Consider the following 26551-nt stretch of genomic DNA (forward strand, 5'->3'; position numbering starts at 1 on the left):
AGTCACTTAACTGCTGTTTGACTCAGTTTTGCCAACCAACTGTATAATGGGTTTAATAATAGTATCTACTTCCCAGGGTTGCTGTGAGGATCAAATGAGAGAATATTTGTAAAAACCGCTTAGCACAGTGCCTGGTAAATGCTTGTTTCCTGCCCCTTCCCTTCCCCCATTCATCCCCCACTTCACAAGGGTGGGGGGGGGGGGCACCTTTCATTCTACACACACAAAAATTTCCTCAATCAATCTTGTTTATTATTACCTGATTGTAGCCTCAAAGACTTGGACTGTGGAATCTTTGTCAAATGAAACTGTGTTGATCACTAATTTCACTGCCTTCTGGAACTCTGATGAATTTCCCATTATCTTGAAAGAGGAACATAAAACATTAAAATCGTTTAAATTGGAATGGAGATTGCAGATGTTTTAGACAGTTGGAGTACTCCCACATAAGCATCTGGATGTGGTGTTGCAATCCATCCAGGCAAAAACAAGAAGCCAAGAACTGCAAAGGTCCCATTTATGTAATATGTCCTTCAAAAAGCAAATGTCCTTTTGGGGAACCCAAGTCCCTTTTCCAAAAGGCAAAACCATAAAATTACTCTACCTTCCCACTCACCCATTCCCTCCTACCCAAAATCAGTCTCATCAAAAATGCCTGGCAAATTGAGTCTATAAACAAAACAAAAAACTATCTTGCTCATTTCTCTGCAAATAAATGTATAGGTTGTGCCTACAGGATGCCAAATATCTGGCTTGTGATTTTTAGAGATAAATCATCTCAAAGAATGGGTGAAATTTTTAAAAAACTTTTTATCTAGACATACAGAGACCATGAGGAACAGTCTGATGTTTTATGTTGCTTGGGGATATTTTTGTTTGTTTGGTTGGGTTTTTTGCATACCAATCAAAATGGCTAACTCCCTTTCTACCTATAGTAGTCATTTCATGTTGGTATGAAATGAATGGAAACTATTTTGCTTTACTAAGAATTTCATAACCTATGTCAGGAGTGTTATAAACCTAAAAGTCTACAGACATATTCTTTTCAATTCTGGAATCTAGGAATATGGTGGGCAAAGCAGTGGTATACAGTCAGAAGTCTTAGGTTACTGTGGAACAAATCACATAGTCATTTTTCAGCTTCCTCATCTGTAAGATGTGGGTAGTAATACTTGTGTTACCCATCAAGCAGGGTTATGATGAGACAAGTACTCTGTAAATGCTAAAGCCCACAGGGCTGGAAACCTCAAAATGGGATATAGGAGTTGTTATTATTATTGTTGTTGTTGTTTTCCATTATTGTCTACTTCTAATTCAAAACAACCTTCTTCTCCATAAACTTTTCCACCTCTTCCTTTGATCCAAGCCATAAAAATGACTATTCTTTTCTCAGTTTTCATTCCTGCAATGGTGTTAAAGTCAAATTGAAAAGAATCTCTGTGGAAGGATATTGACTAAGAAAATCATAAATTAACATTATCTTTGTTATGTTGTATTTGTATTTATTTTATTAAACATTTCCCAGTTGCTCTTTAATTAGGTTCAGGCTATACTTAGACCTGGAAGACCTAAAAGGAGTTAAGTTTGATACCTCTGTGTTACAGAACCTTAGTGATCATCTGCTTTAATCTTATTCTACAGATGAGAAAGCAGACCCCTCAAAATAGGGAAGTGACTTGTCCAAGATCACATCACTTGTAAACGGCAGAGTCAGGATTTGAACACAGGCCTCCTGCTTCCCAGTCCCATGTACTTCCCACATCAAAAATCAAAGAGAAATCATCTTTAATTATCCATGTCATTGCTTTGGTCCACTGTCCCAGAAAACCAGGAATTATCTAGAACACAGTTGGAATCAGAATCCAGGCTCTCAACTCCCAGTGCTTCATTCTTTCCCTCTCGTTAAGGACTGTGCAACACATGAAATGCTGAAGCAGGGTCTAGAGACCCCCCACAACTCATTTGTGGCGTTTCTATGACATAATGGTTACAGACTATTTAACACATCATGGATAAGGATCATCTCAACAGCGAAAACTGCACCTGCAAAGCAAGCATTTTAAACATTTAAAGCCCTACTCTTCTACACCCAGAGAAGTCTTTTTTATTTTTTCTTAAATGGGATAACTTTTGTAAACAAATGCAGATGGCTAGAGTATGAAGAATCTTTAATACAAGGACTCAAATTCAGAATTGCTTGTCTAGTTGAACCATCATCCCAGAGGAAGTTCTCTTCTAATATATGAGGGGTAGCACCTCCCCTATAAATCACTTTTCAGATAGCTGAAATTAGATGAAAATGAAGACCAAGGGAAGTCACAAGGAAGCAAAAACAAGTAACCCTTGGGTAGATATGGCTGGGGAAACAAGAGGTTCAATAAGTGCTCTATAACATACTACTTTTAAAAGTGCATTTCTTTCTCCCTTCCTCTCCATAATCATAACAACATTTATATAATAATAGTTAGCACTTAAAAAGCACCTGCTATGTTCCAGGCACTGTGGTAAGCACTTATTCTCATTAGACCCTCGTAACAACCCTAGAAGGTAGGTGCTACTGTCATTTCTATTTTACAGATGAGGAAACTGAAGATAACAAAAGGTTAAGTGACTTACCCAGGATGACACAACAAATAGGTGTCGAAAGTCACTTTTGAACTCAGGTCTTCCTGACTCCAGGTCCTATACTCTATCCATTACACTACCTAAATGCCTTATGTAATCAATTTCTCTATGGCTAGGAGGCACGATGGATATAGAACTGGGTCTGGAGTCAGAAAGACTCATCTTCCTGAGTTCAAATCTGGGTTCAGACACTTACTAGCTGTGTGACTCTGGGCAAGTCACTTCATCCTATCTGCCTCAGCTCCTCATCTGGAAAATGAGCTGGAGAAGGAAATGGCAAACCACTCCATCAAAAAAAACCCAAATGGGGTCATGGAGAGTTGGACAGGACTGAAATAACTCAACAGCAACATAATCATCTCATTTAATCCTCACCATAAACCTATTAGGTAGGTTCTAAAAGGTATCACCCTCATTTTCTTTTTTTTTTAATATAGAAACTGAGGCTCAGAAAGAGATGCTTCTTGCTCCTGGTCACGCAGAGGCACACTTTAACTCTGATTCTCAAAGTTATCCTCACTCTCACTGTCAACTTGCCTCTGGATGATAAGTGGCTCAGGTTCACAGTTACCTTTAAAAGATATGAAGCTGAAATTGTCATGGGGACACTAGTTCCATAGAGGATGGTAGAGTGAGGAGTGGAAGAGGAAAAGAGCTGGGGTGGGGGGGTGGAGAAAACATGGCTAGAGGAGCAAATGATTCAACAAAAAGATTCCCAGCTGGATGGATATTGGACAACTTTCTCCCAAGTTTACCCAGCCCCAACAGCTTTTAACACACTCCCTGAGGCCTACGAGTAAATAAGTTTAAACTGTGAGACTAGATCAAAAGAACTTTTTGATCATAAATGATAACAGAACAGAAAATGGCACTTTGGCTTTCCAGAAATCATGTCAGAAGACAATCCAGCTTCAGAAAATAGGCTGAGGTGGGAAACTGTGTCCTTTCCCCTCTTAAAACATCACTGCTACTGTAGCACTATATAACATGATGCCTGCCTGGACAGAGATCCCTTCAGTCTCAGATACGGTCCTGCCCAAACTCAGGATCATAAAGTTTGTCCACTTATCTGTTAACAACGGCTAGTTCCTCATATAATTTTGAAGACTAGAAGAAAAGTCTTTCCTTAGTGATTTCTTATCAAAGCACACCAGAGGTAAGCTAAGAGAAAAGGGTGCTCCCTCCAAACCTAATCTATTTAATTTTTAGCATGTTCTCATATTCTCCTCCCCTCTGAAAAAAGTTGTTTCCTCAGCTCCCAAAGAGAGCAACACTGTGAATGCATTATCCAACACTGCTATATTGTACAGCTGTCACCTTGGCTGTTTTCTTCTTACGCATAGGATATCCTTTGGGAAGAAATACTGAAAATCAACACCTTAATTTATTTTTTTTAAAGTAGTTAAGTTAGCCACTTACTGCAAGTGTATCCAAGGCATCAACCAGGGTTAATGAATAGTTTCCCAGAACATCGTTGATGTTCAGATTTGAACTGAAATAAAAACAAAGTTGAAGGTTGTAAGAATTGAGAATAGTACCACACATGCATAGAGAAATTTATACCTAAGATACAAAACATCTTCACAGATTATTTCATTTGATAAAGCATGACAACCCAGTAAGGCCAGCAGTAAAAGTACTATTGCCCTCTTTTTACCAAATACAGAAACTAAGGCTCAAAAGAATGAATGGATTTGCCCAAGAATTCAAAGTTGAAAAGCAGCAAGCCTCCAATCCCAGGTTGCTGCCAAAAAGAATGTTTTGTTTCAATTTGGTTTTTTTTGTTTTGTTTTCCAGTTGATCTATCCTGTATCAAGTTAAGCTAGGTACACTTCAAAACAAAAAACAAAAACTGCAAGTTTCTCCTTGACAGACCACAGGCTAAGTTCACAATACTAAATATTTCTAAGAAGACAGTGTCCATACCAGCAGTACTCGCAGTTAATCAACTCTGGAGACATATTTGAAGGCTGGTGGAAAAAGCACTAGACAATGAGTCAGGGGACTAGCAATCTTGTAGTTCCAGGTCTGTCATCATCCCTCTTTGTGAACTGGACTAATCATTTGGCCTCAGTTTCCTTATCTGTAAAACAAAAATGACTACACTAGGTCTCCTGGGTCTCTTCTAACTCTAAAATCCTATGATTCATCATCACTACATGTCTATTATATCTTTAGTATAACATTCGAATCAGAAAATCAGATGTCTCTAGCTAGTTACACATAAAGAACTATGTGTGTCTATCACTGTGATTGGGTATCACCATTTCACATTCTGATTTCTGGCATGAACATAACATAACCTCACTGCTGTTTTACCCACCCAGAGGGATGCCATTATTCTTTTTATGAAGATTTTTTTCAAATAGTGGTTAAGCAGAGATAAGGGTAATAGATTATTGCTGGAGTCCCCCACCTAAGTGGGTAAGGTATAAGGCTTCGTTGACATTTGTTGATGGTGATAAAGATGGTCTAGTACCTCTGGTTTCCCTTCATTCCCCCTTTTCTACTTGCTTGCTCCTGGCTATTGTGGGAGAATAGGAAGTCTGAGCTACGATACAGATAGCCCCTTCCACTACCACAGACTGCAGACTAGCTTCCATTCACTTTGTTATTCTCTGCTCTTGTCCACACCCTCCCAAAAGTCTTCCATTAAAAATTTACCACTCCACACACTGAATGCCTTCTTCTATGCCTTTCACCATCCCATGGGGACCAACAGAGCCTCAAGCTCTTCATCTGTTATCCCTACATCTCACTACATGACCAGTCAAGCTTTGTTTCTACTCATTATAGGATTCCCTGATGAGGTAAAGGGTCACTAAAGTCCTCCAAGCTTCTCTGGATATGCTCTGTGAAGTTTGGATTCAATCAAAGGATCCTAACTTGAGGACCTAGAGGGCCACATGTAGCCTCAAGGCTGCAGGTTCCCCATTCCTGGGCTCTCAAAATTAATACCAACAGAGCACAAAGTTTGGTTAACTGACCTGCCTAACATCACATAGCTGGCAAGTGATAGCAGGGATTCAAACTGAGGCTCTCTGACTCCAAGTTCAATACTTTTCATTGCATCAAAGATTAAGTGAAAAAAGCTAGCAGTTTTGGTGTACCACAAGCAGAACAGGAGTGAAGAGTGTAACGTGGCAGTCAAAAGCAAAACGAAACTAACGCAATTTTAGGCTGCATTGACAGAAATGTCTCGCATCACCTAAGTTAAAGAACAAATCTGTCCTTCAGTGTAGCAGTAAGCACCCCAACACAAACGGGGCAGGGGGGGGGCTTGCTATCACAGGTTCTTTGATCTGCTTCTCTAAAAGGAAAGGCAACTTTTGAGGGGTTAACAATCACTTTAAGGAAGCACATATATCACTCCTTAAATCAAGCACATATATCATTCACCTAGTTCAGGGGAGTCAGCACCCTGAGCTTCAAAGAAATTGAAGATCAACAGACATGGTTTCCTCTGCCTGACCATAAACAATACGTACATTACAATTCAACAGAGAGGTCCAACTGTCTGATCATAGTTACCAGAGAGTGAAGCATCAACATCTATCTGGATTTTTTTGTGGGGAGGGGGGTGCCGTAGCAGCTTTCCAGAATCCTCGTCTGGCCAAAGACAACACTTCCAGTCAGTAAGCCCCCAAAGTAAAACCGTACCTCAGAGTCTTTATACACTTTTTACAGCCAGAGGGCATCACATCCCTGGAGAACCAGTGCCTCATTAACAAAAGGTATGGACCTTCCCACAAATCTTCCCAGGCCCAACAATGAGTGGGAAAGATACTTCTTAATCAAATTATTCAGAGGCACTGCAAAAGCAGTAAAAGATTCTACTTTGCTTGGCCTTACATTTGGATAAAACATCAAAGTTTTCTGAACATGTACTTTGTGGGGGGCATAAGGTTATGGTAGAGTCACTGGAGGTTGATTGGAAGTATCTGTAATGTCACAATAAGATGCATTCACTTAGTAGTATTCAGTAGATGGGAAGCAACAGTTCCCCTGGCTGCCCTTAACCCTGATCAGACCGTATCTAAAATACAAGGTCCAGGCCTGAGCACCACATTATATGAAGAGTCCAAAGGAAGGTGATCCAAATGGTCAGAAACCATTTTCATCTGAGAATAAACTGAAAGAAATGAGAGGGTTTAGACTGGAAAAAAGAACTCTTGGAGTAGACAAGGAGATTTGTCTTGAAATATTTAAAGGCTGCTATGTGGAAGGAGAGGAAGAGACTTGTGAGAGTTATAAGAATGCAGATTCTGGTACAGTCAACAGACCTGTGAATTCTACGGAAGGAGGGGATGATCCTTTTACCAAAGTAAATCGTAGACCCTCTGCCTTAGGTGAGACTCTTCCTGTTTGTTTTTTACATCTTCAATCATGTGTCTGGTTTGCTTCATGAGATGGCAAACACTTTAAATGGCAAGAACCAGATTATCTATCTCTGCTGTACAGACTTTTATCTACACACCTGCAGGAAGTACATGGCCTCCATTGATGTCATTTAACTGACTGAACTGTTAGAATTTGGATTTGGATTTGCAACTTAATTACACTGTATAAATTTTAAAGTATTCAAATTTGTATCAATTTTTAATGGTACTTTTTTATCTTTGTATCCTCAAATGTTCAGCACAGTGCCTGAAAATAGTAATTTAGGATTACTAATTACATATATATGTATATTATATATATATATATATAAATTTAATAAATGCTTGTTGACTTGAAAAATAGAGAAAAAACCTTTGTTTCTAATTGAAAAATAATCTTGGATTCTCATCTTAATGAGTACTAATTATCAAATAGATCCTCAGCCTCAGCCACATACTGTCCCTGCGTCCCTTGGCCAATCACCTAACCTCTGGGTACCCTAAGCAATACTGTAAAACAATTGTAGAAAATCTACCAGTCTGTTAAAAGAGTACTCTAGGCATGGGAGCTTCCAAGACTGATGAAAATAGTTTAAGTCAAAACCAACAAAATTCAACCAACAAAACTGAGAGCTTTCCATGTTAAATGTTTGGCACAAGGCATTAGAGGCAGGGGCTAGGACAAATATGGGCATGTTAGAAATAGTCTCCTGGTCTCAAATATCCATAAGCAAGGAGACAAAAAATAATGAACTCACTGAAGAATATTAAGAAAATACACAATTAGTTGTTAAAATACCTGGTCCTTATGTTAAGTTTTATGAGCTCAGAGGAAAGGGGATTCATTAGGTGAAGTCAGGGAGGGAATCAGGAAAAACTGGATGTACGGAGTTTTGAAAGCTGAAGAGCACTTGGTAGGTGTGCAAAGGAGTGGGGAAGACAGCCCAGGCAAGGAAACCATCCTAAGGAAGGCAGGACTCTGAGTGTGAAAAGACCCTCATCTAACCTAAGACTTGAACAAGAATCCCCCTTCTGCCACATTCTGAAGATCTCATGTCTCCTGAAGCAGTCCTTTCTATTTCTGGACAGCTCTCATTGTTAGGAAATATTTCATTACGTTACACAGAAGTCTGTTTTTAATATGCATTTTTCACCTATGATTCCTAATTCTGCCCTTTGGAGACAAGTAAAACAAATGTAATCCCTCTTCAAATACTTGGAAAAAAAAAAAAACAATCATAGTTCTTAAAAAAAAAATAGCACTATGAGGGGAGGGGGGAGGGAAGGGAGCATAATTCATAGAATACGATGATCAGTATTGAAATTCCAAATAAATATTAGAATAATTTAGTAGATTACACCAAAGTATCCAAAAGTACTACTTCTCTATCCAACATAAATGGAAGCATAAACACAAACTCTGTGACAAGTGCACAGTTTTATTTCATCTCTGCATCCTCAGTACCTGACTTGGCACTTGAATGAATGCATTAAGGATCCATGATCCTTACCTCCACTTAATGGATAATCACTCCTGGAAAGAGAACTCGTTCCAATTCAAATCCTGCTTTTACTATCTAATACCTCAGTGACCTTGGGTCACTTGACCTCCCTGGGCCTCAGGTTCCTCAACTATAAAATGAGCAGGGAAGACTAGACACTTCTGAGTTTCCTTCCAGTCCAAAACATATGATCCAATATATAACTCATACTATAACTTAAATTTCAGGAGCTGATAGAAGCTGGAAACTCTCTGTAGCCAACCTAGTAAAGCACCTGCAACTAACATGAATATCTGCAAGCCTTTCCAGCATGGCAGCTCCTGCCTAACATGCCTCAGGAACTTAGTCAGCCAACAATTCCTCTCACTGTTAAAGGCAATTCATGTTTCTTTAACTGAATGTATATGTGTTAAGAATCAGATAAAGTGGAAAAGTCCTTTGTTAAATGGTTAGGGTTTACTTACTTAATACGGATCCTTCCATTCTCCCCAACTCTGGCAGATAAACACAAAAAATGGTAAGCCGTAAATGCAGTAACGGATTTTTAACAGAGATTGTGTTTAACTTCGCGCCAAAATGCTGTTATTGTTTGTTGCTCAGGCATGTCTTCATGACCCTGTGGACCCTAAAGGCCATGGGATTTTCTTGGCAAAGATACTGAAGTAGTTGTCATTTCCTCCTCCAGTGGATTAAGGCAGAGGTTAAATGACTTGCCCAAGGTCACATAGCTAACAAGTGTCTGAGTTAAATTTGAACTCGGGTCTTCTTGACTCCAGGTCCAAGACTCTATCCACTGTACCACATAGCTGCTTCAATATTACTGTTCTTTTAAATTACTTTTAAGCTAAACAGAACACATTCTAGGTAACAGCTGCGTGCATCTTAAGAAAAATATGAAGCGCTATTACTGGAACACACACATGCCCTTTTTGGGGGGAAGGGGATTCTGGATAGCTCTCTATTCAATCTCATCCCCCCCTCCCCAAAAGCCTTAAAGCACAAGGCAGAGACAAGTTTTTAAAAGGATCAGAAAGGAAGGAGCTTCCATTACTCTGATCACAAGCCTGTATGCAAAGACTGGCATTCTTCCAAATGAGGAAATGGAGAAGAGAACTCCAGCTCCATCCTATTTTGAAGACAGTGTTTGACCATGTGATGTCAACCCTACTAAAAACTATACCACTAACTAAGCAACTGCCCCTTAAAAAAACAAAGATAACCATTTTATCAGTCAATAGAACTATTCTTCCCAAAAGGCTATAAGTAGTCCATAATACTGCCACATAATTATATAATCTTAGAAACCACAGAATGTTTAACCTTTTAAAAACCTTGGAGATGATGCAATGTTTGAATTAATATGTGAGACCTCAGACACCTAAGTCCAACACCCTCATTTTGCAGATGGAGAAACTGAGTCCCAAGGAAGTTAAATGACAACTGGCTTGCTCAAACATCACCCAACTGGCAAAACCTGAACTAGAATGCAAGGGTTAAATTTATTTAATACTAATCTATAATTTCCCACTCCCTCTCTATCCACTTTCTTCCCCCAAAAAAATTCTATCTGATCTTATCTGCAAAAGTAGGGGGGAGAATGGTACCAAGGTATTCCACTCCCTGAAAGTAGGGACTTTAGTTTTTTCTTTGTAAACTACAGGACTTAATAAATGCTTGTTGATGGAATGAGTGATATCCTACTGAGATCAAGGTTCCAATCAGAAAGTTTATTAAGTGAATACATGTTTGCCCTGGCCCACAAATTCATCCATCAGCCAAAACCTCACTGCAACTTAAAAGACATAAGTCTCCAGAGGTTTCAGGTCTCTCCACACTCTTATCATCGGGAATTGAAAATGTTAGCACATTTCACTACTAGCCCCTTTCCTTTTATGGGAAGGTCAGAACGGAAATAACATACTTGATATGGAAAACAAAACATTCATTTTGGCCACCGGGGAAAAAAAGTTTCTTTCCATTCTCCTACTACCCCTCCACCCAAAAAAGTAAGAGAAAAGTTAAAACCAAGCATGATGCATTTGAATAAGACAAGAAAAAAATAATTTTGTTTCCTACACCATTTTCCTTTCTCTCTCTGATAGCTCTATCTGCTAGCCAAAAATACTTTGTAATGTCCTGTTGCTTTGAAGTCACGGTGGGATTAAAAAATAATTCTCAATAACAATTCGAGTGGTTAATTTTTGGATAACCAAAAAAAAGTTTAAAGCCAGCTCTTGGAATAGACTGCGCAAAAAGGAGACTCTGGTTGGTTCCACTTTATTTCTTTTAACTCAGGCGATTCGGAAAATGTGTTCATCCCAAGCCTACAACAATTCAGCACCAGCATAGATAGGCTCCACAGACGTCTTAAAAACAGCAGGCGGCATTAGCCCCAGATCTCATTGGAGAATACAGGTTAAAAGGAACATCCTCAGCAATTCATAAAAAAAGTAGCTCCTTCTCAGCACTAACTTGGACAGCTTACTGACGATGACTATACCGCTAAGAGAGACCTAGACAGGCCTTTGCATTCTTGGACTTTGGTGTTAAGGGTAATGAACCACGGACACCCAGCTCCAAGAAGGTAACAAGCAGGAGTTGGCCTCCCTCCCCTCTCTGTGTTCCTACCATATGGCACTTGGGGATGGCATCTAAGAGGGCAGTTTTTAAGCAAAACAGGGGTCAAAATTCTAACCCTCGGACCCATGTGGAGATCACAATTTTCTTCTAACTTGTGGTCTCCGGTTCCAGAGTGCTGGGGAAGCCCCAGTTCACATCCTCCCAAGGCTGACTCATCACACCCCTCCCCGCCCCTCAGGAGTCTCCCAAGGAAAACCAAGTCCTCGCCCGGCCAGAAGGCTGGACGTAAATCGGGTCACTCTCTTCGGGGAAGGGATTCAGTCCCATCAGGGGGCACGGGGGCTTCCCAACCCCCTCGTTTGCCGGGAGCCATGAAAATGGGTATTTTAAGCGAGGGGTCTGACTGTGGCTTTACAAGACCACGTAGGGACGCCCCCTCCTAGATCGGGTGGGAAGGCACCCGACGAGGGATGGCCCAGCTAGGGGCAGGGGAGACAGTCCGCGCCGCGGCCGGTCAGCTGGCCCGGACTGCCCGGTCCCCCCCGGTCCCCGGCCCCGACCGCCCGGTCCCCCCCGGTCCCCGGCCCCGGCCCCGGCGCACTCACGGGTCCCCGCGGTCCGGCCCCCGGCCCCGGCAGTAGATAGGGTTGAGCTCGTCCTCGGGGAAGGCGTGCGCCATATAGTTGTCGTAGCCGAAGACGAACATGCCCCGGGCCAGGTCGCGCATCTGCGCCCGCAGCTGCTGGGGGAAGGCTCCGCTGTAGCGCCGCTCGTACTCGTCGCCCCCCGCGCCCCGGGCCCGGCCGCCCAGCAGCGAAGCCCAGGACGACTGGGGGCACACGCCCGGCGGCCCCGGGCCCCGCTCGGGCCGAGGCCCCCGCGGAGCAGCCGGCGACCGCGGGCGCGGCCCCCCAAGCCTCGGCGCCCCCGGCCAGGAGGCGGCCTCGGCGCGGCCTTCGGGGCCCCTCAGGGGCTGGAAGCCCAAGCTGAGCGGGAAGCGCTGGTAGAAGCCCAGGCTGGGGCCCAGGCCGAAGGCGAGCCACAGGGCGCAGTGCAGGCCGAGCCGCAGCAGCAGCAGCCCCAGCACCAGCGACTTCCATTGCATGGTGACCCGGGCTCGGCGGGCATTCTCCCCGAGCGCGGGGCCTCCCCGCCGGCCCAGCGAGCGAGCGGGCGGAGCGGGAGCGCGAGCGGGCCACGGACGCAGCCGGCCACCGGCCCAGCGAGCCTCGAGCTGCGCCGCCTGCCCGTCCGACGGCGCCGCACACGCTTCCCCTTTAAAAGGCTCCCCGGCGACTAACCAGGAACTGGCGCGCGCTCGGGCGGCCGGCCCAGCCCTCTGCCAACGCCCGCCCCCGGGGGTCCGGCCCAGCCGCGAGGGAGGCGGGGCCCGGCCGGGGATTCCCTCGGCTTTCATAGGCCGGGCCGCCAGTCAGCAGCCGCGGCCAGATCCGCCCCCTTAAAGGGCAGCGCGGCCGACTGGGGCGGGGTGGAATGGGGGACAGGGTTGTCGTGGCAAGTTGTGACCACTCGGGAACTTCGGACCAATGGCAGGAGGGCGGGTGGAGGCACGCCCCGGCCTGCCGGCGCCGGGCTCCGGGGCGCCCCGCTCGAGGTAAGCTGGGCAGGAGCCTGCGTGCACCTGAACGACGCGGCATCCCCTTTGGATCGGAGGTGATGAGCTGGAACTCCTCAGGCTGACAGAGGAGGAAACTGAGGCCCAGAGGTCTAGAGGCTCGCCCAGGGTCAGAGCCCGGACTGGAGTGGGCCTGTGCTGGGCCCCTGCCGGCCGGGGATTTAACGAGCCCTGGGAGACTCCCCCAGACCGGTGATGTGCCTGGCGTCGGATCCTCCCCCATCTGTCCCCGTTTCACCGGGATCCTTCCCTTCGCTGTTCTAGACCAGGGCCCGAGGGAATGAAATAAGACTAAGGGAGGGGCGTGGAAGGGGGGACTTGGGCTGGTGGCATCTGGGCAAGACGGTGAAAACTGGGTAACTTACGTTTCATCCTGTTCCCATCGGTCCTTCGATGTTTAATAATAATTCCACCGCCCCTCCCAGTTGGCTCCTTCCCCCCGTCACCATTTCACCAATAATTGCAGACAATACTTATACATCGCTTGAGGTTTGCAAAGTACAAGTTGTCTCTCACATGATTGTCACATAACCCCCGTGGTACGGTGGTACAACCGTTTTCAGGCGTGTCCTGCTCTGCAAAGATACTGGAGTAGTTTGCCATTTCTTTCTCCGACTCATTTTACCCATGAGGAACTAAGGCAAGTAGGTGACTTAATGTCCTCCGGACTCCAGGGCGGCACTCTACCCGCAGCACCACCTGCTATCAGTATTTGTATTTTATGGATGAGAAAGAGATTAAATGATTTGCCCAGAGCTAGCGTCTAGAGGCCAGGTTTTCCAGATTCTAAATGTTGTCTGGGAGGAAAATCTGTATCACTTCAATAGCCTTCTGACTGGTCTGCCGGCCACAAAAGTCTTCCCTGCCCCTTCCAATCCATCCTCCATTCATCTGTCAGTGATCTTCCCAGGTCTCTCCCCAATTCAATAAATTCCAGTGACTCTCTAACACCTCCCAGACCAAATATATCTAAAAATATATATACAATCCTCTGCTTGGCGTTCAAAGCCCTTACAAACTTGTCCTCCCTTATCTCTCCCCCTCTCCCTCTCCCTCTCCTTCCCCCACTGGCTGCCCTCCAAGCACTTCCACTCTCCTTGACAGCAGAGACATTAACCTTTCTGTATATTCCCCAGCACTGTATGCACAGTGCTAGGTACACAGTAGGCACTTAATAAATGTTTACTGATCAAAGGAGAAACCCCCACAACTACAAACTGTCAGAGCTCTGAAAAGTTTAGTGACTTGTCCAGTCACAGAGCCCAAACGTCAGAGGCAAAAGTTGGTCATCTCAGCTGCAAAGCACAGGAAAGCCCCATTAGGGAGAAGGGGAAAGGAATAAGCATTTGAATAGGGTCCATCCACTGTGTGCCAGGCACTCTGCTTAACACTTTACAAATATTATCTTCATTTGATCCTCACAACAACCCTGAGAGAGGTGCTAATATTGTCCCCATTTTACAGTGGAGGAAACTTAGGCAAGAAGGGGTTAAGGGACTAGCCCAGAGTCACAAGGCTAGTAAGGGACTGAGGTTAAATTTGAATTCCAGTCTTCCTGATTCCACATCCTGACATGCTACGCAGTACTTTGCAAACCTTAAAGGCTTTATGTTAACTATTAGTATTATTACTGCCCTAGGTCAGCTCTCCATCTGCTTGGCCTTGGCTTTCTCTAAAAGACACTAAAATGAAATCTTGGATTCAAACTTGTTGCTCCACCATTCCTCTATTCCCCATGCCCGTCCATCCAAATATGGCTACTTAGTACCTCCCGGTAGAAAGAGAATTCTATCTGGAACCAAAGGGTCTGAGTTCAATTCCCAATTCTGCCAAGGTATAGACTTGGACAAGCCACTTAATATCTTTTTATGCCTGTTTCCTTATCTGTGATATGAAAGGGCTCAACTGAATGATCTATAACTAAGATCAAATATGAGAAGCTAAATACTTTTAAAAATAAGAATAGAAGTGAGATATGAATGATACTGTAGTTATGATAAGTCATTTAACAACACATTTATTAAATTTTTATTTTGTGCCAGGCAGAAGGCAGCTGCCTAACATGGGGGAATGCGTGCTGGACTGAGTCAGACTAGCTGCATGAGCTTGGGAAAGACCCTGATTCTCAAGTTTCTTTCAGCAGAATCAGACTGTTGAATTCATGTGTCCCTCAGGTCTCCTCCAGTGTTCCTTTAGGACTCTTCACACTGTGAAGCCACTGTCCAAGGGGCCAGAAAGGCTGCAGAGGTGAGAGACCAAAGGGATCCTCGAACCCTGGCCTGTAAACTGAAGTGGTGATTACAAGAGAAATTATGGGGTGTGGTATGGTATACAAATCCAGTTCCACCCTAGAAGTCAAGGGCTGCTTTGCTACATAGGATTGACAGTAGGGCAAAGCACATTCTTCTGTGGATTCTGTTGTAGCCATTATAGCCCCATAATAAAGCATGTCTTACTAAACAATAATAAAGCATGTCTTACTATACACCATCTAAATGCACACCACTCCCTCCAGAAACCTGATCCTGCTGACACATCAGAGGTCCTTGACCCTGCATTTGCAGGTTCTACCCCTGCTAGAATCACAAAGGCTAGGGATTTTAAAAGGCATCATCATACCTTTTGCTGGATGCTTTCTGATGTAACTTTAAGTGTAACTTAAAATTTATATAGCATCCAAGAGAGATATAGCAGCTATATACATTAATGACACAAAGCCTATCCTCACTGGAGGGCCAAGTTCTAAACTACATCATCATGAAAAGAACACTGGATTTGCAATAAGAGGACCCAACTTCAGATTCTATTGCTACATTTGTGATGTTGGGCAAATCACTTTAGTGTCTCAGGGACTTGGTTTCTTTATCTGTGAAGAGAGGGGGATTGATCAGTTGATCTTTAAGTTTCCTCCTGGCTCTAAATCTTATGCTCTTTCAAAATTGTGTATTAGAAATGTTTTTCATATGTAATTCATAAAGGTTACTTTCCTTAAAAAAAAAAACTACTAGTATACAGTGCAATCCTAAGTAACACCTCAGAAATTAGGTTCAAAGTCAGAAAAGGCCGGCTTCTAAAAATGAAGCCAACAGGAATCATTTTCTAAAACAGATTATGTTAGCCATGTTATTTGACCAGAAGAGAGTATTATTTTACAAAAAAAAAGGAGAAATCAATTTTAAGCAACTTGTTCAAGTCATCAAAAAAGGCAGAAAAATGGCAGAACCAAAACTAAACCCAAGTAATAACAACAATAACCAGCTAGCATTTGGACAGCACCTACTGTGTGCCTGGCACTGTGCCTTACAAGCATTATCTCATTTGACCCTTGTAACAACCCTGGGAGGTAGGTGCTATTATGATCCCCACTTAACAGCTAAGAAAACTGAGGCAAACAGATTAAATGACTTGCCCAACAACACCTAGCTAAGTAAATGCCTGAGGCTACATTTGAACCTGAATCTTTGTTCTTCCTGAATCTAGCTTTGTGGGAGATCACAGGTATAAATGTTAATCATGGAAATGTATTATAGAAAGAATATACCACCTGGTGGAGTCAGAGAACCCTGGTTGCTAGAATAATATTCTCTACAATGCAGTGGCAGTGATTCTGAAGGCTTTCCATCAGAGCCTAGTTCAAGTACCCTCATAAGATCATCCAACTCCTCTGGTTTAGAGTCCATGTTCACTGAACAGACCCTCAGATTGCTAATTCAGCTTACCAGGAAGCTAATGCCAGAACTAGGACACACCTGGAGCCATGGTATGCCAGCCAGTAGAAAGGCATGTCCAAAGTGTAAATACATATCTCTTTGAATGTTAGTTTGAGCTCATGAACTTGAGTAGTAGGAATCTATTCCTCAGAGCTTGATAATGATAATGTTTAATATAAAATTTTGGAATAATCTCTTTGTTCTCTCTGAAGCAAACTCAGAGAATGCCTTTCCTATGTCAGCAAAAGCCAGCCAAGGCTGGCTCTACACTCCTTAAGTGACCTTTAACCTAAGACACTATCTTGAATAATGGGACGTTTTCCATATCTTAATATTTGCAGACATATACTATGTTATGGCATGTTAATGGTAAAGAAAACACAGACATCTTAGGTCGTAATTTCTATTGAACTTTGTTTACCCTTTCCTATGTCAGTTATCTGTTTAGGGCAGGAAGCCTGCCACTCACTAGTGGTGGGATTTCCTTATCACCGAGACATATGTTTATCCAGCCTGGAATCCCAAGGCCTGACCAACATTGCTTTGTTAATTGTCTTGTCTTACTGAATTTACGATTTGCTCAATTAGGAGAGTTCCTTTCTCATGGCAAAATGTATATAAGCCAGAAGATTTCTGCACTGGGTAGCCAGACCATTTCTGGCTCCATAATGCATTATGTTACCGTTGTCTTTAATAGGGAATTGATTAATTAATTAAATCATAAAATGTATGCATTAGCCTGTTGCCTTTTCTTAATAAAGTTTTCAGGTCAACAGTTATGGCGCCCAACATTTCAGGTCAACAATAATAAAGAAAAGATCCCAGACTCATGTTAACTCCATCCAGACTGAGTGTTTCAGGCTGAGCCTAACAGTCCTAAGCATCTTAAATTCAACATACAAAGATTAAAATTCATCCAACCAGAAGGGGATCAGTTGCTACAAAAGAAATTCTGATCAAATGAGATAAAATATTTAGACACAATGCAAACCTTAGCGCTCTTTACAAATATCATTGTATTGTTGTTATAAAAAGTTACAGTTAAATTTTTTTTTTTAAAAAAAGTGAATAATTATTGTTGGTGAAGCTGTGAACTGATCCAACCATTCTGGAGACCAATTTGGAACTATGCCCAAAGGGCTACAAAAATGTGCATACCCTTTGACCCAGCAATATAGCTTCTGGGACTCTATCCCAAAGAGATCATAGAAATGGAAAAGGGTCCCACATGTACAAAAATATTTATAGAAGCTCTTTTTGTGGTGGCTCAAAACTGGAAATCAATTGGGGAATGGCTGAACAAATTGTGGTATATGATGTAATGGAATACCATTGCACTATGAGAAAAGATGAAGAGGAAGACTTCAGAGAAGCCTGGAAACACATATATGAACTGATGCTGAGTGAAAGGAGCAGAACCAGGAGAACTTTGTACACAGCAACAACCACAGTGTTCAAGGAATTTTTCTGGTAGACTTAGTACTTCATTGAAATGCATGCATTTAAAAAATTTCCAATGGACTCGAGGCAAAACACCTTCCACATTCAGAGAAAGAACTATGGAATTGGATCACAGATAGAAGCAGACCATTTTCTCTTGTATTATGTTTTGCTCTGTTTTGCTTTATGGTTACTCCCATTCATTTTAATTCTTCTATGCAACATGCATTTAATAGGAATGTATGTGTAGAACTTATATAAGATTGTACACCATCTCAGGGAGGGAGTGGGGAGGAAGGGGGAAATGAGGGGGAAGAAATGGAAAAAAATCTAAGATATATGGAAGTGATTGTCGAATACTCAAAACAAATCATTCAATTTAAAAATTTTTTTAATGTGAATAAGCTCCCTTGCATTACTTTCTACAAAGGTGCCAAGGATATTAAAGCAAAAATACACCAATAAAAGTGCCTGGCATTTAGTAGGCTCTATGCAAATGATAACTATTATTAATATTACAGAAATGGCTGGTGGATAATTAGTGCTTAGTTACCCACGTAGCAGTAAAGGAGAGGACTTAAGTAGGTGGATTACTTAGCCTTAATTTAAGTGGTAAGGAAGAAGCCAAGAGCTCACTGGGTAAAAAGCGCTCGTGCTCACGCGTGCGCGCGCTCTCTCTCTCTCTCTCTCTCTCTCACTCTTTCTCTCTCTGTCTCTCTCTCTCTCTCACACACACACACACACACACACACACACACACGAAAAAATTTAAATGACAGCTAACTACTTTTTTAAAAATCAGGTAAACTTTTGTTGAACATAGGGATGTGTTAGTCACTTTAGATGTTGAAACAGGAGTGCTATATAATTGTGACTTGCTATAATACTTAGGAATGGCAGAGGTTATACGATTACAAAAGACCTAGCTGAACCAGTTATGGTAGACAACGCCTTGAGTTAGTCCACTGTCTACTGTCCATATTACAAATGCAAATCTATGTTATATTCTTGTTGATATGTTGAAACAAAGCATTTTCTTACCCATTGTTCCAGGACAGTCTCAAAAGTAAGGTAAGGGTTTGGGTCAAATGTATCCTTCAGAACCTGCAGTCTCCCTTTCCTACTCACTGCCTCCTATCTTCTAAGTTAATGGGCTCAGGCCATTCGAGGTCTAACTATCAGATTCACTCACTACATGTTACAGATCTCTGTGGTGGGTCAGCAAATTACTTAAATTGCCAATTTAAGAAGTAACAAGTAAATTCAACACCCATTAAACACCCATAAAGTATTATACAAAAAGTAAGTATTTGTGATAGTCCCCCACCATTTTACTTACGTTAGGGTTTAAAGCTAGATACATTTAAATAAAGGAGCCTAGGTAACTCCTTGGATTTTTCTTTTTAAATCTCTACAAAGTGACAAGAAATTAAACTTCTTTAAAACAAGTGACTTACTCTATTTTCTGCCCTGGGGCATAGTACCAATGTCTCTAGGGAAATTAATATAGCTTACTTGGAAAACAACTTTTAATGTACAGAACTTTAGAACTAGATCTCTTGAGGGTGACCTTGTTTAACTGTCATGTTACAGTAAGGAAATTAAGACCTAGGATAGGCTAACTGCATGGAATACCAGATGAAAAGCTGGCTTTGGAGGCAGGGAGCCCAGCCTCAGACACAAAGTAGCTGTTTAAGGCTATGCAAGTCACAGCCTCTCTGGGTTTCACTTTTCTCATCCGTAAAGATAATAGCACCTACCTCAAAATAGATCGTGTGTGTGGTGGACTTGGCAAACCTGAAAGCCCTACACTTCCATGAGCTATTTTCTAGAAATACCCAATATTAGAACCAAAATCCAGGTTTCCCTACTCCTAATCCAAAAACTCTTACTCTATAACCCAAGTGCCTTAAGATTTTAAGAATCTGCCTTTCTTCCTGAGCACATTAACAGATGTATCTTCTTGATAAACTCATTGCTGTTTCATTTCTCTCGTCATATCCCCACTGCTGAGAGTCAGTTGAAGATCAGATACAAGTCACTGCATGCCTGAGCACTCAAAAGAGATATTTTACATAATGGCTTGTTTTATGAGTAAAAATCTGCTTGGGTTCCAAATGTAGATGGGTGCATGGTTGCTTGATTCTACTGAGATTATACTCAGCAAATACCTATGAACTGTTGTGGCTGAGAAAAAAAAAAACTTGTTACCATTTACAAGTATTAGTTGCTTCTTTGTTACCCTAAATATGTCAGGTGGCTAATTTCAGCACTTTAAAAAGCATTTGCTAAGTAGCAATAGTGTTAAAAACATCTACATTTAAACAATTACTCATCTCTAAATAAGAAATGAAAAGGGGACAACATTTACAATATTTATTTATTAGCAAATACCTGCAGTAAAGTGTTAATTTGGCCTCATCAGCTAGGTTATATTCACACAATGGAGTTGGAAGGATCTTGGAGATCAGTGAATACAGGGAAGCTACCTTTTTTGTGTGTTGTGAGATTGCTGTGAGGATAAAATAACATTGTAAAGTACTTTGCTAACCTCAAAGCTCTACACAAACGATAGCAGTTATTATTATCGTGGACCCCTTTGGGAGTCTGGGGAAACCAACGGATAGCTCATCAGAATGGTTTAAAATACCTGAAACTATGCCCAGGCAAAATTGTGCATACCCTTTGACCCAGCAATAGCGCTTCTAGGACTGTATCCCCAAGAGATCATAAAAATGGGAAAGGATCCCACATGTACAAAAATACTTATAGCAGCACTCTTTGTGGTGACCAAAAACTGGAAATCAAGGAGATGCCCATCAATTGGGGAATGACTGAATAAATTATGGTATATGAATGTAATGGAATACTATTGTGCTATAAGAAATGATGAACAGAAAGACTTCAGAGAGGCCTGGCAAGACTTATATGATCTGATGCTGAGCGAAAGGAGCAGAACCAGGAGAACTTTGTGCACAACAACGACCACAGTGTGTGAGAGTTTTTTCTGGTAGATCTGGAACTTCATTGCAATGCAAGGACTTAAAAAAAAATTTCCAGTGGTCTTCTAAAGCAAAATACCTTCCACATCCAAAGAAAGAACTATGGAATTCAATCGCAGATTGTAGCAGATCATTTGTATTTGTATGTGTGTGCATGCATGCATGCGTGTGTGTGTGTGTGTATTGCATTTTGGTTTGTTAGATGATTTCTCCCACTCATTTTAATTCTTCAACACAGCATGAATATAGTGAAAATGTATTTAATTGGAATGTATGTGTAGAACCTATACAAAACTGTATGCCATCTTGGGGAGGGAGGGGAGAGGTACGGGGAAGGGAGGGAAAAATAATAACCTAAGTTATATGGTAGTTATTGTAGAACACTGAAAATAAATAAAATTAATTAATAAAATAAAATAACTGAAGAAATGCAAGATTTCAGCAGGCTTAAAGATGGCGGAGAGGGAGATGGGGCAGATTTCCCATCCAAGCCCATAGACACCCTTCCCCCAAATCTATACACAGACTCATGGTGGGAGGGGATTCATGGACCCTAAATTAAGAACTTCTCAGGTAGTCCAAACCATTCAGTTCATAAATAACAGCATTTCCCGAAGCATAGTCAAAATAATGATACATACATGGCAGAGAATAGAAACAGCCTGAAAAAGAATCACAGTATCCATTTGGTGGGTTATATATTTTAAAAGGTTTATTTCAATTTTTATTGGCCTACAACCCAATTTCTTGGAGGGCTAACAATCTTTCCAACCCTGGATCTCTGGACCTTGTGTTAACCGTGTCTTTACATCCTTTCTTCAATAAAGTCAGCGTCTTCCATCATGATTCACATTCTGAACAATTCAGCAAGTTAAAATTGCTAATACAACCCTTGAAACGCAAGTTTATTGAATTAAGCTGAGAAATGCAGTAAACAGACAGATGCATCCACCTAAATAAAAAAATTCACTTATTTACAAAGTTCAGTAACTGTTAAGCTTTCACATGCAAAGGTTAATAAATGCACAGGGAAACAGTTGGTAGTAGTAGTGTCTTGATGCCTCAAATGCTAAAAAGCAATGATTTCGACACAAACACTTCAAGTTCGGCTATAGGTCAGCTAATAAGATGTGACCTGGTCCCCACAGAGATTCACGCATTTTAGTTCAGTTTCCTCCTTTCAGGCACAAGCAAGTTGCTAAATTAACTGTCGCAACTCATAGTGAACATTCAAGATGTTCAACTACAGCAGCACGTTAATATCCCCGTCTGACAGAACCCCCACCCCTACCCGTCACAGTCACCCGGGAAATATGCAACATGCTTTAAGGGGAAAAAAAAAGGACAATTTCATAAAGCCCCAATTTTTCTCTTTAAAAAAAAATGTAAATGGAGAGAAATCAAGTAGTGTCTGTGCAACATGGTGCAATAGTTTGTACAGAATATTAAGGCCATGGCAGTCTATAAATTAAAACGGGTACTCATTAAAAGAAGTCATTGTTGACCACATTTTGAGTGCTCAACGATTTTGGAAATGCACTGTCTATATTTAAGTGCTGCTAAAAAAAAAAATCACACACAGTGTGAGGCAACACATAAGCAGGTGTACCAGAGAGTTTTATCTCCTACAGTGGTCTACATCAATATTTTACGAATGAACCAGAATTAACATGTGTGTCCCTTTAAATATATGGAGATCACTAAGCTACAAAACATGTTCATTTTTCGTTTTAACCCACCCATCTCTATCTTATAGAAGTGAATCAATTAACAGGATCAATTAATCAGCTCTGTTGTGCTTAGACACCTCTGTCTCAGACGTCCTACAACCTGTCCACATGGCGCATGATTACATTACAAAAGCAAACTGGTCTAGAGTTGTCACAATAACCAAGATGTCTAGGGGAACCAGGCAGAGTGGTGCTAGGCCTGAAATCAGTAAGAGAGACAAAACATGACAGTTTTACAGGTATCTTTTGTGCTGAAAGTCCTATTATAACTGGATATAAAAATTCAATCATTTGAGAGTCATGCAGCAGCACTGACTTAATGACATGGAGACAGAAAAACATACAGGGCTTTGAACAAAGTGACATTCTTCATGAGTTTTATTATTTGACTGGAATGCTCTAAACCCTTCAAAATTTTTGAGAAAGTCAATTCCCATCCCCTTAAAAAGTTAAACCAAAAAAAGGATACAAGTAATGATCTGGACAGCTACAAAACAGCATGCCTTAGTTTCTCCCACATCATCCCACCACTATGTACGTGGCTCTTATGCATCACCAGAAAGTAGTTCATTTCTAAAAATCCCTGGGTAAGATCTCACCAGCAGAGAAGAGAAATGGTGACATTGACCTCACTGAGCTTTTTTGTGCCCCCTTGTCAGACAATTTCCATTCCTATGGCTTAAAAATATACATTTCACATGCATGTGTGAGATAAGAAAAAGAAACGCCAGGCTTCTATCCCACAGAAGTCAGGTTTAAAGGGTTTCTAAATACAGTAGGTGGTGCTAGAATCCTCATGCTGTCTCAGTATCAAGCTACTGAAATCTAATTAAATATCATAAACACTTGCTGAGAATCAATACAAAAATCTGGCCAGAATGACCCAAACTGAAATACGCAATTTCCTTGATTTAAGACGGTCAAGACTGCTTCAACAGCTCTGTGTGCTGTTTGTGACAAGCCTTTTTGTGCTGACTTTATCATGACAACTCTAGGTGATGCTTTGTGACAGGTGAAGGATACACATCTCCAGCAGCGCACAGGAGAAATTAACTCAGACAAAAGGCCATTTCTTGGATGTAGGAAGGACCATATTCTGGGTAGCACGTCAGAGGAACGGACGACAAGTCTGGGATCACAGCCAGCGGGGTGGGGGGAGGGGCTCCATGGGTTGAAGACCTCAGCTTCTTCTAGATTTCGAATGCTGAATAAGCCACTGAAGCGTGATGTCTAAGGGGACAAAGGGAAAATGGTGGTAAGACTACCAATGGCTCAATAAAACCCTGAAAGGAATGAATGCCAAGTATAAAGAGAGCATCAGAATAGAGAAATAATGTCTCAATGATGTAAAATCAAATCTAAATTAGCTACAACATCTGCACTCAACTTAAAAAACCACGAAGCAAGAGGGGCCAATAACATATGAAACCCTGACTGGAAGACACAAAACGTTTTACCAGAAATTATCTTCCAAAGCTTCACTGTATCAAGGAAGAGAGGTCAGCCTGCTTAATTGTTTTTGTGTTTGTTTTCTGAGGCAATCAGAGCTAAGTGACTTGCCCAGAGGCACACAGCTAGCAAGTGTTTGAGGTCAAATCTGAACTCAGGTCCTTCTGATTTCAGAGCTACTACTCTATCCACTTAGCTGCCCCCTGACCTACTCGTGAGGAAGTTCTTTGTGATCCCTATTTGTTTTTCTAAATGTTTTAATAGCTATCCCCTTAATAAGACATTATGAAATTCTGCCAGGAATTGAGCTCACTAGTCTACAGCTTGGAGGGCCTATTCTTTCCCCTTTCTGGGAAGTCAGGAAACTTAGCTTTTTCCAATCGCATATATATATATATATATATATATATATATATATTTTTACAATCTTTCAAATATCAACAGCAGTATCTCTACAGTCACATCTCCAAACTGCTTCAATATCCTAGTAAGTAGCTACATTCTACTAGGTATAGATATGTTCCGAGATGAATAAATACAAAACAGATACAAAATATGTTGAGGAAAAAGGGAAGAGGGCAGGAATAACAGGCAAAAGCCTCACAGAGTTTCTCTATGTTCTGGATGTTGCAGGAGGTCTAAAGTTAGGACTTGTATTGTTTCCAAGCCCAAATGCACAAAATATATACATATACATATACATACATACATACATATACATACATACATACATATATATACATACATACATACATACATACATACATATATATCTATATATAAAACAGTAAAAATAAGCAATGAGATTGTGTCCTAAAGACTAAGAGCCAAATATATCATTTTCCAAAACTAAGCACAATCACCATCCCCTAGGAAAGGGTACTCAATAATGGGTATTATCTGTGACATCAAGCTCTCAGAACAGGATCCTGATTACTGAACTCTAACTGAAAGGGTCCATGTATGTACCCAACAGGCTGTTTGATAGTACAGGCAAACTGCTGTGAATAAGACTCGAGTGGGCTCAAAAACATTTCTTAGGAACCCATACAACACAGGACTCTGAACTCCCATTTAAGGAACACATTAAGTAACCCAGGTTTTACTAAGCACCTGTTTTGGCTACATCCTTGGCAGTAGGCACTAACTCAATGTGGAATCATGGGCAAAGACCCTAGGTTCAAATCCAACCTACCTATGTCAGTCAACAAGCATTTTATTAAATGCCTGCTATGTGCCAGACACTGGGCTAAGTGGTTAAGGCAAGTCATTTCCCCTTCATGGTCTCAATTTCTTCACCAATAAAATGAGGGAATTGCATTAGATGGATTCTGAGATCCCTTCCAGCTAGAGATCTGATCCTATGATCTACAAAATGATGGGAAGAACTACACAATCACTAAGATCCCTCTCCACGTCCAGATACCTATATGTTTATATTCAATCAAGTAGAATATTTAAGTGAACAGAATCCTTCATGCCCAAACTATGTAGGAGAAACAGAAAGTTAAAATCTTTGTGATCAATAACTGATACTTACTAGACAAAGTAAAAGTTATGGGTTTAGACAGATGAATGTTTTCAAAGGTCTTAGACATCCAACTGGTAATTATACAAAGCTATCTGAACTATTCAACAGCTATAACAGGTCACTGAGGTGTAAAAGTGGCAAAACAGAATTTGACTAATTGAGAAATTGACTAAATTGAAGCAAGACTACATTGGTGAGATGTCTGAATTTATCTATTTTTCAACTGCTTTACCTCACAATTACAATCAGTAAACACAGGACAAGTCTACAAGTAAGATGACTCCTAGCCTGAGGTGAATAACAAAAGTCATCAAGATACACATCTCTTCAGGTTATGAAAGCTAGTAAGAAATAATACTCCATGGATGAGTTAGTTATCCCAGAAATAACTCATTCTAGACCAGGATTTGGGAAAAAATGCTACTGTTAATCTTCTCATAAGAAAGAACCAATCTAAATCCATGAAAAATGATGAGCCACTATAAAATTAAAGCATGCTGAAATAAGGAATGAGGATGATAGTAAGTAACAAACGCAAAGAGACCAATCATTATTCTGATGTGGAACAGAAATGGGAATGAGAATGCACCTGAGAATGTGGGTGTTTCTCTGGCATTACCCCAAGGGAAAGAAGTGTCCAACTCAGTCAATGTAAGTACTTCAGGCAACTCATGAGATATTTCTCAAGAGAAATAAAATGACATTCTTATTTCTAAAGAAGCCTTAAATTTAGTCTGCACTAATTTGCTAAGGCCCCTAAGTGTACTCAAAAAAAGTTTCTGAAATGCAAAAATTAAGAATCAAGACAAACCTTACTGACTCCACAAATAGCAAAGTGTACTATCATTTACAAAGCATTTTCACATGGACTATCATAGATTTGATACCCTGAAGAATCCTGAAGATTAAGGAGAAGAAGGGACAGAGAAAGTAAGAAAGGAAGGAATGAGAGAAAAAGCTCAAACCC

At 41.3% G+C, this 26551-nt stretch overlaps 2 protein-coding genes across 3 annotated transcripts in view; both read right to left on the reverse strand.

Moving 5' to 3' along the window:
• The window catches only part of EDEM1 (ER degradation enhancing alpha-mannosidase like protein 1), a 32512-nt gene extending 20143 nt beyond the window's left edge, over positions 1-12369 (reverse strand). The window contains exons 1-3 of one of the 2 annotated variants that reach the window (XM_072598610.1): positions 11692-12366; positions 4045-4117; positions 260-363 (exon numbers count right to left, since the gene is read on the reverse strand). In XM_072598610.1, coding sequence (XP_072454711.1) covers positions 260-363; positions 4045-4117; positions 11692-12191 — 677 coding nt within the window. In that variant the 5' untranslated portion in view covers positions 12192-12366. Of the gene's footprint in view, positions 1-259; positions 364-4044; positions 4118-11691 lie in introns of both variants that reach the window. The other variant, XM_072598611.1, reaches the window with a different exon arrangement.
• Positions 12370-21564: 9195 nt separating this feature from the next.
• ARL8B (ARF like GTPase 8B) overlaps positions 21565-26551 on the reverse strand; it is a 46341-nt gene continuing 41354 nt past the window's right edge. The window contains exon 7 of the mRNA XM_072598612.1: positions 21565-23834. Coding sequence (XP_072454713.1) covers positions 23785-23834 — 50 coding nt within the window. The 3' untranslated portion in view covers positions 21565-23784. The remainder of the gene's footprint in view (positions 23835-26551) is intronic.

Source organism: Notamacropus eugenii, chromosome 3 (genome assembly GCF_028372415.1).
Source record: "Notamacropus eugenii isolate mMacEug1 chromosome 3, mMacEug1.pri_v2, whole genome shotgun sequence".
In the NCBI taxonomy this organism is placed as follows: domain Eukaryota; kingdom Metazoa; phylum Chordata; class Mammalia; order Diprotodontia; family Macropodidae; genus Notamacropus; species Notamacropus eugenii.